At 43.5% G+C, this 18,151-nt stretch overlaps 1 protein-coding gene across 3 annotated transcripts; it reads right to left on the reverse strand.

Moving 5' to 3' along the window:
• Nucleotides 1–7,103: 7,103 nt before the first annotated feature.
• LOC118398235 (germ cell-specific gene 1-like protein) lies at nt 7,104–17,943 on the reverse strand. Of its 3 annotated transcripts, none has more exons than XM_035793389.2 (7): nt 17,580–17,943; nt 11,176–12,284; nt 10,476–10,601; nt 9,378–9,425; nt 9,029–9,187; nt 8,737–8,848; nt 7,104–7,830 (listed from the first exon to the last, which is right to left on the reverse strand). In XM_035793389.2, exons 2-7 carry the CDS (start codon nt 11,369–11,371, stop codon nt 7,446–7,448), a joined length of 1,026 nt encoding a protein of 341 aa, XP_035649282.1. In that variant the 5' UTR covers nt 11,372–12,284; nt 17,580–17,943; the 3' UTR covers nt 7,104–7,445. The 3 variants fall into 3 exon arrangements, with proteins under 3 accessions (XP_035649282.1, XP_035649280.1, XP_035649281.1); XM_035793387.2 differs by having other exon boundaries at nt 10,407–10,601; nt 17,580–17,941; XM_035793388.2 differs by having other exon boundaries at nt 10,407–10,601; nt 17,451–17,588.
• Nucleotides 17,944–18,151: the final 208 nt, after the last annotated feature.

The following is an 18,151-nucleotide window of genomic DNA, read 5'->3' on the forward strand; positions in this document are numbered from 1 at the left end:
CAGTGTTAAAATTAGTACTTTCTAACGTTCATAGGCCCATCTTTTTCAGTGTTGATAAATGAAAACCCTTTCACAGTGTTGTGTCCCTATAATACACTGACTGGGGGTGTCGAAAATTAACATTGTGCCAGTCAATTAAGCAATGACACAACGCATTACAGGTGGGGTAAGGAAAAGGCCAGAGACAACAAGAGAGAAGGAGAAAACGGGTTAACCAAATCAATAACAACTTGGCCGCTCAAGAGGGCAATACTACAAAGCAGGATCAACTAGTTAGCCAGCTAACTTTGATAAACAACTAGAAATAACTATTGGTTTTCTGGTTCATTAAACTTCGGTATGTGTTTCTGGTTGTTGAGGCAATTAGACCATACCCATTTCAAGCTCATCTTTTTTTAAATATATATAAAAAGTTATTTCAGAAAATGTACGCAAGTTAGCTTGCTAACGTATTGATCCTGCATTGTAGTAAACCCCTCAGGTCCTAGTGACAAAAGTAGACAAGATGTGGTGAAACGTCTGGCTATCAAGACCCATCCTTCTTTTATGTACAGCTATCATGGTTGTCAACCAGTGACCGTCATTATACTTATACCAACTCCAACTAAAGGGTAGTAATTAGCACTCTACCAACGAATATAATGCACATTTTCTTCCAGGTAGTTTCACCTGAGCAGGTGGTGGGCTACGGCTTATAGGTCAGGTCAGCGCACTTAAGACCCCCTGGATCAAAGACAGAGGGACCAATCAACACTAACTCGTCTTTAGTTCTGTGAGACCCAAGGACCTGAACGTTTAGCCCTTTCTAATTAGTAGAGAAGAATAGGTTACCTGTGTGTTGTCAGACCACCCTTTACTATTCTGTCTGTGTCTGTACTGATAGCGGTTAAGTGTACATGATGGAAAGAGGGCGTTTATGAAAATCTTAAATGGTAACAGGAGCTCAACAAAAAAAAGTTCTACATCAACAAAGGAATCTTTGTTCACTGTTATGCTGCTCCCAAATCTGGTGATTTAATAAAAGCTAACATGATGATTTAATAAAACTAAAGTGGTCATTTACCTCAAAGGTGATTTGAATGAAGCTTGAAGGTTTATTAAATAACCACATCCTGGCAACAAAGAACCAGTGAGCAGACATGACATTTTTTTCTGTATTTGACCAAATCCTCGAGGTGGGATCCCAACTGACTAAAGCACCTAAACCTAAAGGACGGACCTACAGTTGGCTATCTAGGAACTGCCAACCATGTGTTGAGAAATGGTTGCATGGCCCCTCTACACTAACCTCAGCTGATATCTGTGAAAACAGCTCATATCTGTAAGGCAATTGTTGTTGTTTTCTGGATGTCATAAGGTGAATGCACCAATTTGTAAGTCGCTCTGGATAAGAGCGTCTGCTAAATGACTTAAATGTAAATGTAAATGTCTTATTCAACTCAAGTGTTGACAACGGACAAGTCTTACTGATGGTGTTGAAGGTAAAGCTACAGACAATACCTACACAGCAGTCTACAGTATGGGGATAAAATGCTCATTGCAATAGGTTTAAAATAATGTAATTGTTTAAAGTTGTTTGTACTTGTTAAGGAAGGGCAATACAAAAATAAGGACATATTAAGACATTACATAGACATTGTGTAACCGATGTGAAATGGCTAGCTAGTTAGCGGTGGTGCGCGCTAATAGCGTTTCAATCGGTGACGTCACTCGCTCTGAGACCTTGAACTAGTGGTTCCCCTTGTTCTGCAAGGGCTGCAGCTTTTGTTGAGCGATGGGTAACGATGCTTCGAGGGTGACTGTTGATGTGTGCAGAGGGTCCCCGGTTCGAGCCCAGGTTGGGGCGAGGCGAGGGACAGAAGCTGCTATACTGTTACAATTGCATAAAATATATTGTGTGTGTGTTAACGTGTTGACATGGATTGATGGAAAAACAAAAATGTGCAGATAAGAAGTTCATTTGGGTGTGTTTGGGGCTCAGCACCTTAACAATCCTGTATAATTGACTTAGCCCAGACGGCAGGTGTAGCAGGATCCCCTTTTCTCTCTGCTGACCGTATGAGTAAATCCAAACTAGCCTTAAACTAAGCCTCTGCATTGACATTGAGGGGGTTAAGGTTTAAAGTTGTGTGAGGTTGATTCTGGTCATCAAGTATCATATGGTTGTACTACTTGTTGAGCTACTTGCTGATTGACAGAGATGGGGGAGGGGCTGTGGTTAGGGTCTCAGGCAGTATGGAGGAGGGATAAGCCTCAAGCTCTGTTTTAGCTTCTAAGATGTAGTACTTGTCCCCTGAACAGATCCTCTGACATTTCTACACACAAACCTTTTACCCAGAAATGGGCGATGCTTATATCAAGGGCTCTCAGCCATAGGATAATTAAACACTTTATAACATGAGCAAACTAACCCAGAAAATGTAATGTTCAATCAAAAAAATATTGACTTTCCATTAGACGAAGAAAATGTTAACACCGAAAATCTCAAAATGAATTGCATTGGTGCCTCTGTCCTGCTATGGAGGCAGGTGTAATTTGTTTTGCCTCAGCGATAAGTGTCAATGTCCCTGCGGTGCAGATTCATTCTGGAACTGATACCACTCCACTGCAGCATCTGACCGTATTCACCGGACCCATAGTCAGCTCTCCATCACTTAGGTAACCAGTTGTATACTGAAAGACCAGAATTAATGAGCGGTAAACAATTAAACATGACCTAGTACTGATGTTAAACTAAAAGTGTGTAGGAGGGAGGGAGGGAGGGAGGGAGGGAGGGAGGGAGGGAGGGAGGGAGGGAGGGATAAACAGTGTCTTAAAGACTTAAAGACATCTCGGTGTGTCCTGGGCTGCAGGTCATGATGTACGTAACACTCAATGTGCAATTATCTCCCATGGCTGTCTGAAAGTAAATGTGTCAATTGTTCAGACATGCAAAGGATGTTGAATACTAAAATCGTGAATACTTTTTAAGGCCAAATGAAAATGTTTTTTTAAACCTAACATTTTTTATATGGCCCTTCGAGCTGGATATATGCTAAAGAAGGACAGTGAGTTTACCCACCCTGTAGTGATCATGGTGAAGCGTACAATACTGCCAACCAATATCTGAACAGTCAAGTGTAAATGTGACCAATGGTAAACACCACATACTGTATTTTTCTGGGGTTAGTGGTGGTTTACATTCAGTACCAGTCAAAGGTGTGGACACACCGACTCATTCCAGGGTTTTTTCTTTATTTTGACCATTTTTACATTGTAGAATAATAGTGAAGACATCGAAACTATGAAATAACACATATGGAATCATGTAGTAACCAAAAAAGTGTTAAACAAATCAAAATATATTTCATATTTGAGATTCTTCAACTGTTTAGAGGAGACTGCGTGAATCAGGCCTTCATGGTCGAATTGCTGCAACGAAACCACTACTAAAGGACACCAATAATAAGAAGAGACTTGATTGGTTTTGCACTTAGTGGGACTACAATTTGTTTTTCAACAGGACAATGACCCAACACACCTCCAGGCTGTGTAAGGGCTATTTGACAAAGAAGGAGAGTGCTGCATCAGATGACCTGGCTTCCACAATCACCCAACCTCAATCGAATTGAGATGGTTTGGGATGAGATGTCATCAAGGCAAAGGGTGGCTATTTTGAATAATCTAAAATGTCAAATATATTTTGATTTGTAACACTTTTTACTACACGATTCCATATGTGTTATTTCATAGTTTTGATGTCTGCACTGTTATTCTACAATGTAGAAAATAGTAAAAATAAAGAAAAACCCTTGAATGAGTAGGTGTGACCAAACATTTCACTGGTACTGTATATTAAAAAAAGCCTAAATCCTTCTCAACAAACCAAGTCTGTGTGAACTGTAAATGAGAACAGGCTGCTGCTGATTTTCCAGTTGGCACCAGTCCTTAGGCTCTAATCTTCTTTAAGCTCCATGTTTACAGTTGACATGTGATTTAGTGGTTTTTGTACCACCATTCTTCTCTCCAAAATGTTATTTTGATTGCTTACAAGCCATGGGAACACAATGAGAATTAATCAAAACCAAGGCTCAGATGGGAAGCATATTTATAAATGGTAGATACTAACATTTGAAATCCCTCGAAAACAACATATTTTCCCTGAGCGAAAATATTTTAAAATGTTCATGTTAATGGTATATGATTATTTCGTACATTTACATTGTTCAGGAAAGAATGCGGTGTGTGTTTTTGAAAACGCTTCAGAGCGCTATGTTTTCTTTATCCTTACCTGTAAAGATTATAACTTGATTGTTTCAAAGTACAACCATCAATGTTCCACATCTAATCTCTCGTTTAAAATGTTCCCATATAAACTTAATCAGGCCTGGGATATGGTTTTGTGAGAAGATTAAAAAGAACAAGATTGGGATGTTCTAAGGATACGTTCTCACTGGTGTTTATAGTTGATGTAGGGTGAGAGAATTTCCATGGCATCCTTTCACAAACACTTTACAACAGCAAGCCGCTTGTATTGAGCGTAATTCCAAAAGTGAATGTGGGTTAAATGGTTCCATGTTTGTTGACGCAGTCGGCACTATTTGTTTCACATGTTTGTCAGTAACTCTCCCATGTTTCAGAATAACTGATAGCGGCCTCAAATAGATGCCTGTCCATTTTAATAGCTTCAAATAAACACCAGGTCTAAATTAATTGTTTACGAGATTACCATGAACACAGCTCGGATATTCCCATGGTCATATGCATTAAAAACGTTTTTACAAAATGCTGCCATTGTTGCTAGCCATTGCGCTACCAAAAATAAAATACCGGTATCGTATGCCAACTACGTCTTTATTAGTCTTTATGACATTTACCTCATAGAATCTCTTCTCTTTTTAAAGTAGAAAGAAACTTGGTCAAAATTGTTGAAACTACTTTACTCCGAATTTGCCACTGTTATTGAAGGATAAGGATTATTGTGCTTTTCAATTTGTTTCTTTGACTTAATATTACCCTCTGAAACTTTATAGAAGTGCAAACGCTTCGACTGAAAGTATTGCTGAACTAGTGTTTTGTCTGTTGAGCATGGTTCTAGCATTTAAAGTCTCACTCGTTTAATGTGCAAACTTTTCTTTTGATAAGATATTGACTTTATGAAAGATTTACATTTACATTTTACATTTAAGTCATTTAGCAGACGCTCTTATCCAGAGCGACTTACAAATTGGTGCATACACCTTATGACATCCAGTGGAACAGCCACTTGCATCTAAATCTTTTTTTTTTGGGGGGGGTGAGAAGGATTACTTACCCTTACTTACCCTATCCTAGGTATTCCTTGAAGAGGTGGGGTTTCAGGTGTCTCCGGAAGGTGGTGATTGACTCCGCTGTCCTGGCGTCGTGAGGAGTTTGTTCCACCATTGGGGGCCAGAGCAGCGAACAGTTTTGACTGGGCTGAGCGGGAACTGTACTTCCTCAGTGGTAGGGAGGCGAGCAGGCCAGAGGTGGATGAACGCAGTGCCCTTGTTTGGGTGTAGGGCCTGATCAGAGCCTGGAGGTACTGAGGTGCCGTTCCCCTCACAGCTCCGTAGGCAAGCACCATGGTCTTGTAGCGGATGCGAGCTTCAACTGGAAGCCAGTGGAGAGAGCGGAGGAGCGGGGTGACGTGAGAGAACTTGGGAAGGTTGAACACCAGACGGGCTGCGGCGTTCTGGATGAGTTGTAGGGGTTTAATGGCACAGGCAGGGAGCCCAGCCAACAGCGAGTTGCAGTAATCAAGACGGGAGATGACAAGTGCCTGGATTAGGACCTGCGCCGCTTCCTGTGTGAGGCAGGGTCGTACTCTGCGGATGTTGTAGAGCATGAACCTACAGGAACGGGACACCGCCTTGATGTTAGTTGAGAACGTCAGGGTGTTGTCCAGGATCACGCCAAGGTTCTTAGCGCTCTATTTGTCATGAACTTTATATTTCATTAGCTTCAAGCTTCATTAGATAAAAATGTCTCTTTAACAGTTCTTAGAGAGCTGGGGTGTATGGGAAGGTAAAATCAAATCTGTCTATCAGATGATTATTTTGACTTTGTGTTTGATTGTGTTATTTGTGTTTCCCCTCTCTGTTTTTGTAAATAATTTGTTTTCAGTTTTGATTCTAAATAATTATTGTGGTCTTCCTGTCTGGGTTTGCGCCCCCCCCTTGGGTTGTGCTGTGGTGGAGATCTTTGTGGGCTATACTCGGCCTTGTCTCAGGATGGTAAGTTGGTGGTTGAAGTTATCCCTCTAGTGGTGTGGGGGCTGTGCTTTGGCAAAGTGGGTGGGGTTATATCCTGCCTGTTTGGCCCCATCCGGGGGTATCATCGGATGGGGCCACAGTTTCTCCTGACCCCTCCTGTCTCAGCCTCCAGTATATATGCTGCAGTAGTTTGTGTTGGGGGGCTAGGGTCAGTCTGTTATATTTGGAGTATTTCTCCTGTCTTATCTGGTGTCCTGTGTGAATTTTAGTAGAGACATACCCCAAGCGACTTACAGCTGTAATCGCAGCAAAAGGTGGCGCTACAAAGTATTAACTTAAGGGGGCTGAATAATTTTGCACGCCCAATTTTTCAGTTTTTGATTTGTTAAAAAAGTTTGAAATATCCAATAAATGTCATTCCACTTCATGATTGTGTCCCACTTGTTGATTCTTCACAAAAAAAATAGTTTTATATCTTTATGTTTGAAGCCTGAAATGTGGCAAAAGGTCGCAAAGTTCAAGGGGGCCGAATACTTTCGCAAGGCACTGTATATATGAATATCCCTACAGACTTAGAGATGACTGTCACACACATCAATCCATCCTTCCCTAGCCCCTCTCTCTCTGCCCTTGTTCCTGACTGGGGAGATTATTGACATAATCTTCTGTCAAGCATCTGTTAACTTCCGAAGCTCCCTGTATTTTTATGTCATCTTTGCATCACTGTCTGTTTAACTACAAGATCACTTCATCTCTTTCTGGACATCAACCGGTGATATTGAGAGAGTTGTCCCAACCGACAATGCCCGGGATTCATCCAGTTTAATTAGAACTGGCATGACAAGAAACTAAGAGAAAATCCCAATACTAAGTAATTGACATGAAACAGTTTCACTTTAACCACTTTTATTCACAATGTCACCACAGTTACTATCAATATCAGGATAGTAATAACATGGTTACCATCAATACAATAAAAATAATATATAATATTCATGTTAAATGTGGCCAATGCCAGGCATTTCTTAGCGATTGTCTCTATTGATCTCTTCCCAGACAATACATGTCAATCTCTGTGTGTGGTTTTAGAGCATTATCTACTCATATTTAATTTATGGGTTGAGGTACTGAAATCAAGCACAGTCCATTTCACAGTTCAATCCAAAACATGTAAAAAATAAAAGACAAAAATAAGTTCCAGGTGGCTAGAACCTCTTTAACCTCTCCCTTCCCTCAGCACCTCCCACAGTCCTCTCCCTCCATCTCCTCCCTCTCTTCCCTATCCAGGGCATCCTCAATCTCATCCATCTCTCTCTCGCAGTCCTCACACCCCTTTGTCCCACAGCCACCAGCCATCATCACCAGCCCTCTGTGATCTGGAACCCCCGGACCGGGGTCGATCATCGCCCCCTGCTTGCAGTGCTGGAGCAGGCTGCTGACTGAGCAGGCGCCCCCGGCCGCCTGCAACACCTCGTCGTACGAGGGGGCCTGGATGGCCGCCCGGGCCTCCTCCAGACGAACGCGGGTGCGGTGCTTCATCTCTATCAGCGTCTTGGTGTAGGAGTTGAGGGTGAAGACGGCCGCCGCCATGCAGCAGCTGAAGGAGATCCAGGCTAGACTGAGGGTAAGAGAGAGAAAGGATGGTAGGGCCGTAGTGGTCATTGGTTATGAATAGGCTGTAAATATGGCCTAGAAGTTTAAAATATGCTGATATCGGGTCCAGAATTAATGGATCCCTTGATAAAAAGATAAGCAAAAAAAACACAGTATAAAATAAACAGTACAAATACTGTGCTATATTGTATGCTCACTTTTTTGTATTATTATATTGTATTATACTAATACAGTTGCTCAGAATTGTGTTAGTTTGTCTAAGAAGTAAAAAAATATTGGATCCCAATAATTTATTATTGGATAATCCAATTATTGGATTATTGTTTTCAATACTCCAGTACCCTCCCCTTGCGTGGATAAGGTATTTTTAATTAAATGTTTTATGAAATTGGATGGATCTTAAACCATTGGATCTTAAACCATTCCTCCATACAGATATATTTCCAGATCCTTGATATCCTTATTCTGCTTCCCTCTTCAATTCAAACCACAGGTTTTCAATGGGGTTCAAATCCTGAGACAGATGGCCATTGCAAAATATAGATTTTGTGGTCAATTAACCATTTCTTTGTGGATTTGGACCCCTATCTTTTTGAGATTTGTACTAGTTGATAAACACAATCGCTTTCTCTGAGAAATTGTAATAGTATACAAATAATACAATTATAAAAATAAAATAGCAAATAGTTCTTTGCTCATCTTTATGAAGGTATCCAATAATTCCGGACTCCACGGTTTTCAATTGGACTGTGGTTAGAAAATACTTAAGCTAATGGTTGGAGACAGTTCCTAGGTAAACAAACCAATCATGGATTGTAGAATCTCCATGTCCAAAGACTGCTTTCAGGGTAAGGGAACAAAATAAGCAATTTTGTAAATTTGGGTGAACTATGCCGAAGGGAATACTTACACAAATGACCAGCCGTAGTCCCAGGTCTGTGGTCTCCAATCTTTTGGCCCAATGCTCACAGTCATCTGGAACACTGTGGTGTACATCATATGAGCCACCATCCCCATCAGACCTGAGAGAGCGAGAAAGGGGGAAGGAAGAGTGATTTATTTTCGGACAATCTCTTCATTTATTTGACCAACATCGAATAATCAATGCTTTACCTTGTGAATATTTCTACAAAATGCTCAAAAGCCTTGGTATAGATCATTGTGGTGATAAGAGACATGTCCGCTCGCCGTGGCCGTCTCACCTGAAAGGACAGTGCATATTGCGGCAAAGGCGTTGATCTTGAGAGCGTACATCTCCTTATGGGCACAGAGACACAGCACCTCCACCCACATGAGGAGAAAGCCCATGGCCAACAGGCCTATGTACGCAAACTCTGATACTACTGACAGCCACAGCACCCCTGTGAGTGAGTGAATGAGTGAGAAATAGATTGAGGAAGAGAGCGATAGAAAGAGAGAGAGGGAAATTAAGATTGGAGAGAGGTAGAGCAAGAAAAAGTTGGCATACAGTGTTTATTTGACTTGACGAACCCGCAATTTAAAATGGCGACGTATTAGCTTCACCTATATCTACTTTCAATGAGCACAAACCTTGTGTCTCGCCTGGAGTTAATTCAATAAAGCTCCGGCATTTCTCCTCTGTAAGACAAATACAATATGATTAGCAACAAGTCAGTATATTCATTTGTACTGTATCTTTTAGGGCCTTGTCAAGGAAATGGGACATACTGATTTAATTTAGATCCCTTGAGTGTCTGTTGTGAGATCTTAAAATAGTGCTCCAATTGGCATGGGTAATGGGAGGGGGACACTTACTGGAGTAGAATAATCCACCAGATGTTCTCTATCTAGGGTCAAGGCAAAAGGTCTAACTCTCCACTCTCTACAGTGATTTTGCAAATTAGTCCTAAGGCGACATGCAAAGACATTACTTTGAGTTTTCCTTCATTGACTCGAGCTTACATTGCCAACATTAAAGATGATTCAATTATTAACAGAGCACCCGCTTGTGATAATTTACTTCTAAAATAGCCTTGGTTAATTAGGGACTATCCCAGATCAGTGAATGCGTATGGTGTTAAAGCAACCAGTCATGCAGAGATAGATTGACAGTGGTTCAGCAAAACAGCCACATTCAAAGATACAATGGTAATTGCTGATAGATATATCAACATTATAGTGCATTCTAGTAACTAGTGTCCAGTCATTATTGGGGTTCCACAAGTCAACTTCCTGGGTCCGACTCCATTGTAAGACTTTACTCAATCAAGGTTCTGTAGATCAACAGCCTAAAACAAGAGCCGTCTCCTGTTTTATTCACTTTTCCAATGAAGTTCTCTGTGTCAAGGAATTACTGGCTAAGGCTAGAGATTCATTTACATTTTAGTCATTTAGGAGATGCTCTTATCCAGAGTGACTTACTTAGTGCATTCATTCATTATAGCTAGGTGAGACAACCACATATCACAGTCATAGCAAGTACATTCATTGAAGAGATTGGATCTTACAGTGCAAGAACCAGGCATCATTAGGCTCTTGGGATGAAGGCTACTTAACCCCCCTTTCTATAAAAGGTAAAGCATACTTAAACAATGGCCTGGATAAAGACCCAGTGCTCACCCTCGTTGTGTGCCTCGCAGGACAACCAGAAACCTGTGTGGAAGTAGCGCAGCATGTACTTATCCTCGCCTGTCTCCCAGATGTAGTGCACTGCGTTGGCGAGGGCCTTTTTCTCAAGCCTCGCCTGCTCTTCCTTTTCCAGGGGCGACAAGGTGATGTTGTTTGACGGCTTCTTAGGGTCCAGAGTGGGAGTCTCTGAGGAAAAGAGAGGTTAAGAGGGTCATTGGGACAGGAACGGTTAGACAGTTTTAGGCTAAATATATGCATCTAGTCTACACACCGTACTACTGTAATTTCTCTACAATAAACTCCAGAAACACACATCTTCAAACCATTTTTCTCAAAGGAATTTCAAGACCATAATTGAATATTCTTCAGGGACAGAGATAAAAAGTGCCCATGAGTCCATAAACCACCCCCTGGTGTCAACTGAATGAAGGGGCAACAATCTACAGCAAAATCCGTATGAAATCTGTTTTTTTACATAATCTATTTTATGTAGAAAATAGCATATTCCATGGCAATAGGCTTAGACAACAATGTAATCCAGATATTCAACAAAGTTTGAGATTACATACATTGGGCTTTGTCAACAAACCTTTGTGTGCCTTCTCTGAAAAGCAACAATTCTCAGTGTCATGATTCATGTTCAGGGGTTGGGTCAACATGGGTGAGTCCACAAGTACAAAGCAAGGGAAACAAATCATTATTTAGGTACCGGGCTCCACATTCATTCTTGCACAGGTGAATAGGTCAATTATTTCCCTACCTGTGGTGTAGGGCTGGCTGTTGTTCTGGCCGCAGTTCTTCAACTTGACCGGGGAGAGGCAGAGGGGCTTGGCAACCTTGTGGGTCCCCTCGCACCAGTACGAGGTGCAGAAGGCCAGGATGGACAATGCCAGGGCCAGTGACGTCAGGGACAGGGAGAGCAGGGAGCGGTTGCATCGTGACATGTTCTCCAGCATGGTGGCTTATGGGGGTGGGACAGGGGCCACTGCTAAGAGAAAGTGGCCCTCCGATGGAGAGAGAGGTCGGGGGAGAGACGGGGTGTCTCAAGAGGAGCTTGAGACAAATGATGGTGAAACAGGGTGATGGGGGCTGGTTAGAGGACAGGTACAGGGATGACAGATGAGAGATCAGCTAGAGTGAGGGCAGTGATAACGATGAGGAGGGAACAGGTGGGGGTTCTCAATGACAAGGCCGAATGAGGGAAATGGAATGGAGCGATATAGAGTAGAGAAAGGGGGATTGACAAAGGGATGGTATGGCAGAGTGGGATTAGGAAACTGTGAGAAAATTATGGGATGGAAGAAGTAGAAGAGGGCAATAGAGCAGAGGATTTATTCACCGAGCCAGACCGACTGGATGAGGGCTAGCTAGCCTCTGTCACCTTCAATTAGTCCTTTCGATATTCCTCCACACTTTACACGCTGATCCAGATGTGGTCCCGCAATAACAACTTGTGATGAATAATTTGCAAATTAAAGCAGTCATTGAACTGAAGCAATCAGGCAGAGAGCTTTTAATTTGGGAAGAAAAATATATATAATTCACTTCTTACATTTTACGTCCATATGCTACATCCCATATTTCCAGTATATGACATGGATTCATTATGTGTTCGTTGGTATACAGTTGGGTCCTGGAAGATAAACACTTACATTTTACAGAACCACTAATTATTTATTATATCCCGTCTCCTTTTTCTCGGGAAACATTCTGTTCTTCCCGTGCATCTCGGCTTTCTCAGGAAGATTGTGATTTGATATAATGATTCGTCTACCTCTCTGTAGACCCGTAATCCTCATTAATCTGTGTTAATCTCCCTGTACAAAATCAATCTGTTTAATCCCACACTCGTAACGTCTGTCCAACCACCTATAGAGCAAGACAAATAATTTGGATTAGTATCGGGAGGAGTAATTAAGGGGACACAATCTACAGAAAGCACTGGTCTTGATGTAATCTCCTTTATGTAGAAACATTTCATATCACATGGCAATAGGTTTAGACAACAATGTAATCCATATAGTCAGCTAAATATGAGATTACATATTGTATATACATTGGACTATGTGGATTACGTAAACAGACCATCATCATCATCATTTCATTGTCACAACATTCTTTATCATCACAATCCACACAATCGTCATCCTATCATCGTCATAATTGTCATCATATCTTTATCATTGTCACAATCTTCATAATCACAATCTTCTGCATCATCACACTCATCATACTATGCGGATGGTTTCGTGTACTGGTCTGGGCTGCGTTCGGTATGATTTACGTTCTGGAACGTTCAATTGAACAGAAAAGGCTACTGAACGACCAGTTGAAAAACAAGGAGGGGTTGGGAGATGGTGAATGCAGTCAGCATGGCCACTGCCATTTAAACACGTCACACATTGCTTCAAACCACACCCACCAAACAGGAGCAAACAACTCAAACTTTGTTCAATAACGTTTTGGGGAAGAGTGTTGTTCTGAACAAACCGTTCAGCAACGTAGCAAACGTTCAAGCGAACTAAACGCACCTCCGAGGTCTGTCAGCTAGCCCCCGAATAGCAGCACTGTAGAAACTATTACACTCAACGGAACGACTTGATTAGTGTAGTGTCAAAAACGCAGCCACTGCCAGCTAGTCTACAAAGTCAACAACGCAGCCACTGCCAGCTAGCCTACTTCAGCAGTACTGTATCATTTTAATCATTTTAGTCAATAAGATTCTTGCTACGTAAGCTTAACTTTCTGAACATTCGAGACGTGTAGTCCACTTGTCATTCCAATCTCCTTGCATTAGCGTAGCCTCTTCTGTAGCCTGTCAACTATGTGTCTGTCTATCCCTGTTATCTCCTCTCTGCACAGACCATACAAACACTCCACACCGCGTGGCCGCAGCCACCTAATCTGGTGGTCCCAGCGCACGACCCACGTGGAGTTCCAGGTCTCCGGTAGCCTCTGGAACTGCCGATCTGCGGCCAACAAGGCAGAGTTCATCTCAGGCTATGCCTCCCTCCAGTCCCTCGACTTCTTGGCACTGACGGAAACATGGATCACCACAGATAACACTGCTACTCCTACTGCTCTCTCTTCGTCCGCCCACGTGTTCTCGCACACCCCGAGAGCTTCTGGTCAGCGGGGTGGTGGCACCGGGATCCTCATCTCTCCCAAGTGGTCATTCTCTCTTTCTTCCCTTACCCATCTGTCTATCGCCTCCTTTGAATTTCATGCTGTCACAGTTACCAGCCCTTTCAAGCTTAACATCCTTATCATTTATCGCCCTCCAGGTCCCCTCGGAGAGTTCATCAATGAGCTTGATGTCTTGATAAGCTCCTTTCCTGAGGACGGCTCACCTCTCACAGTTCTGGGCGACTTTAACCTCCCCATGTCTACATTTGACTCATTCTCTCTGCCTCCTTTCCACTCCTTTCCTCTTTTGACCTCACCCTCTCACCTTCCCCCTACTCACAAGGCAGGCAATACGCTCGACCTCATCTTTACTAGATGCTGTTCTTCCACTAACCTCATTGCAACTCCTCCAAGTCTCCGACCACTACCTTGTATCCTTTTCCCTCTCGCTCTCATCCAACACTTCCCACACTGCCCCTACTCGGATGGTATCGCGCCGTCCCAACCTTCGCTCTCTCTCCCCCGCTACTCTCTCCTCTTCCATCCTATCATCTCTTCCCTCTGCTCAAACCTATCTCCTGATTCTGCCTCCTCAACCCTCCTCTCCTCCCTTTCTGCATCCTTTGACTCTCTATGTCCCCTATCTTCCAGGCCGGCTCGGTCCTCCCCTCCCGCTCCGTGGCTCGATCGACTCATTGCGAGCTCACAGAACAGGGCTCCGGGCAGCCGAGCGGAAATGGAGGAAAACTCGCCTCCCTGCGGACCTGGCATCCTTTCGCTCCCTCCTCTCTACATTTTTCTCCTCTGTCTCTGCTGCTAAAGCCACTTTCTACCACTCTAAATTCCAAGCATCTGCCTCTAACCCTAGGAAGCTCTTTGCCACCTTCTCCTCCCTCCTGAATCCTCCTCCCCCCCTCCTCCCTCTCTGCAGATGACTTCGTCAACCATTTTGAAAAGAAGGTCGACGACATCCGATCCTCGTTTGCTAAGTCAAACGACACCGCTGGTTCTGCTCACACTGCCTTACCCGGTGTTCTGACCTCTTTCTCCCCTCTCTCTCCAGATGAAATCTCGCGTCTTGTGACGGCCGGCCGCCCAACAACCTGCCCGCTCGACCCTATCCCCTCCTCTCTTCTCCAGACTATTTCCGGAGACCTTCTCCCTTACCTCACCTCGCTCATCAACTCATCCCTGACCGCTGGCTACGTCCCTTCCGTCTTCAAGAGAGCGAGAGTTGCACCCCTTCTGAAAAAACCTACACTCGATCCCTCCGATGTCAACAACTACAGACCAGTATCCCTTCTTTCTTTTCTCTCCAAAACTCTTGAACGTGCCGTCCTTGGCCAGCTCTCCCGCTATCTCTCTCAGAATGACCTTCTTGATCCAAATCAGGCGCTCCGCACTGCTAAAGCTAACTCTCTCTCCTCTGCTCTCATCCTTCTAGACCTATCGGCTGCCTTCGATACTGTGAACCATCAGATCCTCCTCTCCACCCTCTCCGAGTTGGGCATCTCCGGCGCGGCCCACGCTTGGATTGCGTCCTACCTGACAGGTCGCTCCTACCAGGTGGCGTGGCGAGAATCTGTCTCCTCACCACGCGCTCTCACCACTGGTGTCCCCCAGGGCTCTGTTCTAGGCCCTCTCCTATTCTCGCTATACACCAAGTCACTTGGCTCTGTCATAACCTCACATGGTCTCTCCTATCATTGCTATGCAGACGACACACAATTAATCTTCTCCTTTCCTCCTTCTGATGACCAGGTGGTGAATCGCATCTCTGCATGTCTGGCAGACATATCAGTGTGGATGACGGATCACCACCTCAAGCTGAACCTCGGCAAGACGGAGCTGCTCTTCCTCCCGGGGAAGGACTGCCCGTTCCATGATCTCGCCATCACGGTTGACAACTCCATTGTGTCCTCCTCCCAGAGCGCTAAGAACCTTGGCGTGATCCTGGACAACACCCTGTCGTTCTCAACTAACATCAAGGCGGTGGCCCGTTCCTGTAGGTTCATGCTCTACAACATCCGCAGAGTACGACCCTGCCTCACACAGGAAGCGGCGCAGGTCCTAATCCAGGCACTTGTCATCTCCCGTCTGGATTACTGCACTCGCTGTTGGCTGGGCTCCCTGCCTGTGCCATTAAACCCCTACAACTCATCCAGAACGCCGCAGCCCGTCTGGTGTTCAACCTTCCCAAGTTCTCTCACGTCACCCCGCTCCTCCGCTCTCTCCACTGGCTTCCAGTTGAAGCTCGCATCCGCTACAAGACCATGGTGCTTGCCTACAGAGCTGTGAGGGGAACGGCACCTCAGTACCTCCAGGCTCTGATCAGGCCCTACACCCAAACAAGGGCACTGCGTTCATCCACCTCTGGCCTGCTCGCCTCCCTACCACTGAGGAAGTACAGTTCCCGCTCAGCCCAGTCAAAACTGTTCGCTGCTCTGGCTCCCCAATGGTGGAACACACTCCCTCACGACGCCAGGACAGCGGAGTCAATCACCACCTTCCGGAGACACCTGAAACCCCACCTCTTTAAGGAATACCTAGGATAGGATAAAGTAATCCTTCTCACCCCCCTTAAAAGATTTAGATGCACTATTGTAAAGTGGCTGTTCCACTGGATGTCATAAGGTGAATGCACCAATTTGTAAGTCGCTCTGGATAAGAGCGTCTGCTAAATGACTTAAATGTAATGTAAATGTAATGTCTTGACTCCATGAATGATTATTGGATACTTTAGCGCAGGGATCATCAACTAGACTCAGCCGCGGGCCGATTTGTTCTTGAGCGGATGGTCAGGGGGCCGGAACACAATTACAAATCATTTGTAGACTGCAAATTGACCGCAAAAAGCCCAAACAGATACAGTATAATACTTGCATAAAGCAATCATTTCAACCTTCCTTACCATCACATCTTTCTCTATTATGCGTGGGAATACTTGTGAACAGATTTCTTATTTAAAAATCACTTGGATCTTATTTTCTGGTGTTTTTACTGTATTTAATGTTCTACAATGAAACAAAAAAACGAATGTTATTTGATTTTTTTGCTTATAAAACTTGGGGGGACAAATTCCGTCAGCGAACCTTGCTTTAGGGAATAATCATTGAAATATTAATCCATCTGTGTTGATATGGTCTTTATGTAAAATAGCAATCTGACAAAGATAGCAGAATCACAGATGTTTGTGTATTTCTATTTAATCTGGCGACATCTGCTTCAATTACCACTATACACTCTTTGAAAAAAGGTGCCATCTATAACCTAAAATGGTTATTCGGCTGTACCCATAGGATAACCCATTTTGGTTCCAGGTAGAACCCTGGACTCTGAATAAGAGCATATGTTACATGTAAAAATGTAATAAAAAGACCACAGCCAAATAACCTTTTTGGAACCCTTTTTTCGAAGAGAGTAAAGCTGTGTTGTTGCCAGATTGGGTTGTCAATTGCGGCACAAAATAATGACAGAGATTATTCCTCATTACAGTAAAAACAGGAGTTAATCAGACTCGGGTATTTAATTTATCCCATCACGACACCAAAATATTTCAACAATTAGAATAACCTTCAAACATTGTAAATTTCTCCCAAAGGTATTAAATTACAAGCTCTTAATTTTCCAAATCTGTAAGCGTTTCAACAAAACTTTTGTTGCAAACTGTCAATCAATATCTCCTTCCTAAGAGTCTCATCCATATTAACTCCAGATACTCCGGCAAAAAAAATGTTTTTATACCGGAAAATATTTGCAGCAGTCTAGGAACCGCATCAATTTAATGCGTAAACCAAAGAAAATCCCCATTGTCCAGCAATTGATTAAATATGACACAGCCACACAATCACACACGCAGTTTCATTTCCTGTAATAGTTGTGCCTAGATTTGAGTTCAAATGGCCATACCGGTTATATTTTCTCTGTGCTGCATATCGCCGGGCTTTCCATTGAGTCCTTGTCCCCCCATACGGTTGTACAATACATGCATGAAAGTTACCGAACGGATGTTTGTGAATGAAGAAAAAAAAAACATACCATATAAGGCCTTCAGAGACATCGACACTCAGTCCTCTACCAGATTAACTTTCTTCACCTTTTCTCACTCTCTCTCCCTCTCTTCCTCACGCTTCTGCCTTTCTTGGGTGAGTTTCTATCACAAACCCACCCAGATTTCACTTAATCCTCACAAACCCATCTGTTACTTTCTCTCCCTTTGCTCCCTATATCTATCTATCATCCATCGTCACATTCTCTCGCTCTCTCTCCCACAATTTCTTACGCTTCACTTTAAGCAAATCCATGATTCTACTTTGTAGTTCACTACATAATGATTAAGGGTCATGTGTTGTTCTATACTGTTTATCTGTTCGCCTCCGGGGAATTCCCATCTTGACCCGGATGACGAGTCACCGCCCCGCATTCAAAAGGTCATGCCATACTCTGAATGAGGAGTGGAATTAGAATGTACAGTATGTGCGTCGCTCACCCCCTCGCTTTCATCCCGTCATTTGGAGTGTTCAAGTTATGCGGTACACTCAACACTGATCCACCCAATCTCCCTTCGACCCAGCAATCTCTACTCCGTTGAGATCACTCCCCTTCAAACA

The sequence above is a fragment of the Oncorhynchus keta genome, chromosome 19 (assembly GCF_023373465.1).
Source record: "Oncorhynchus keta strain PuntledgeMale-10-30-2019 chromosome 19, Oket_V2, whole genome shotgun sequence".
Classification (NCBI taxonomy): domain Eukaryota; kingdom Metazoa; phylum Chordata; class Actinopteri; order Salmoniformes; family Salmonidae; genus Oncorhynchus; species Oncorhynchus keta.

Bases quoted from the DNA above. Each gene is read 5' to 3' on its own strand.
- LOC118398235 (XM_035793387.2), bottom strand. From the start codon at position 11,371: ATGCTGGAGAACATGTCACGATGCAACCGCTCCCTGCTCTCCCTGTCC. The intron at 10,602-11,175 runs GTAGGGAAATAA...TCTTTTCCTCAG, and splicing joins CAGCCAGCCCTACACCACAG to AGACTCCCACTCTGGACCCT. The intron at 8,849-9,028 runs GTGAGACGGCCA...TCGCTCTCTCAG, and splicing joins AATATGCACTGTCCTTTCAG to GTCTGATGGGGATGGTGGCT.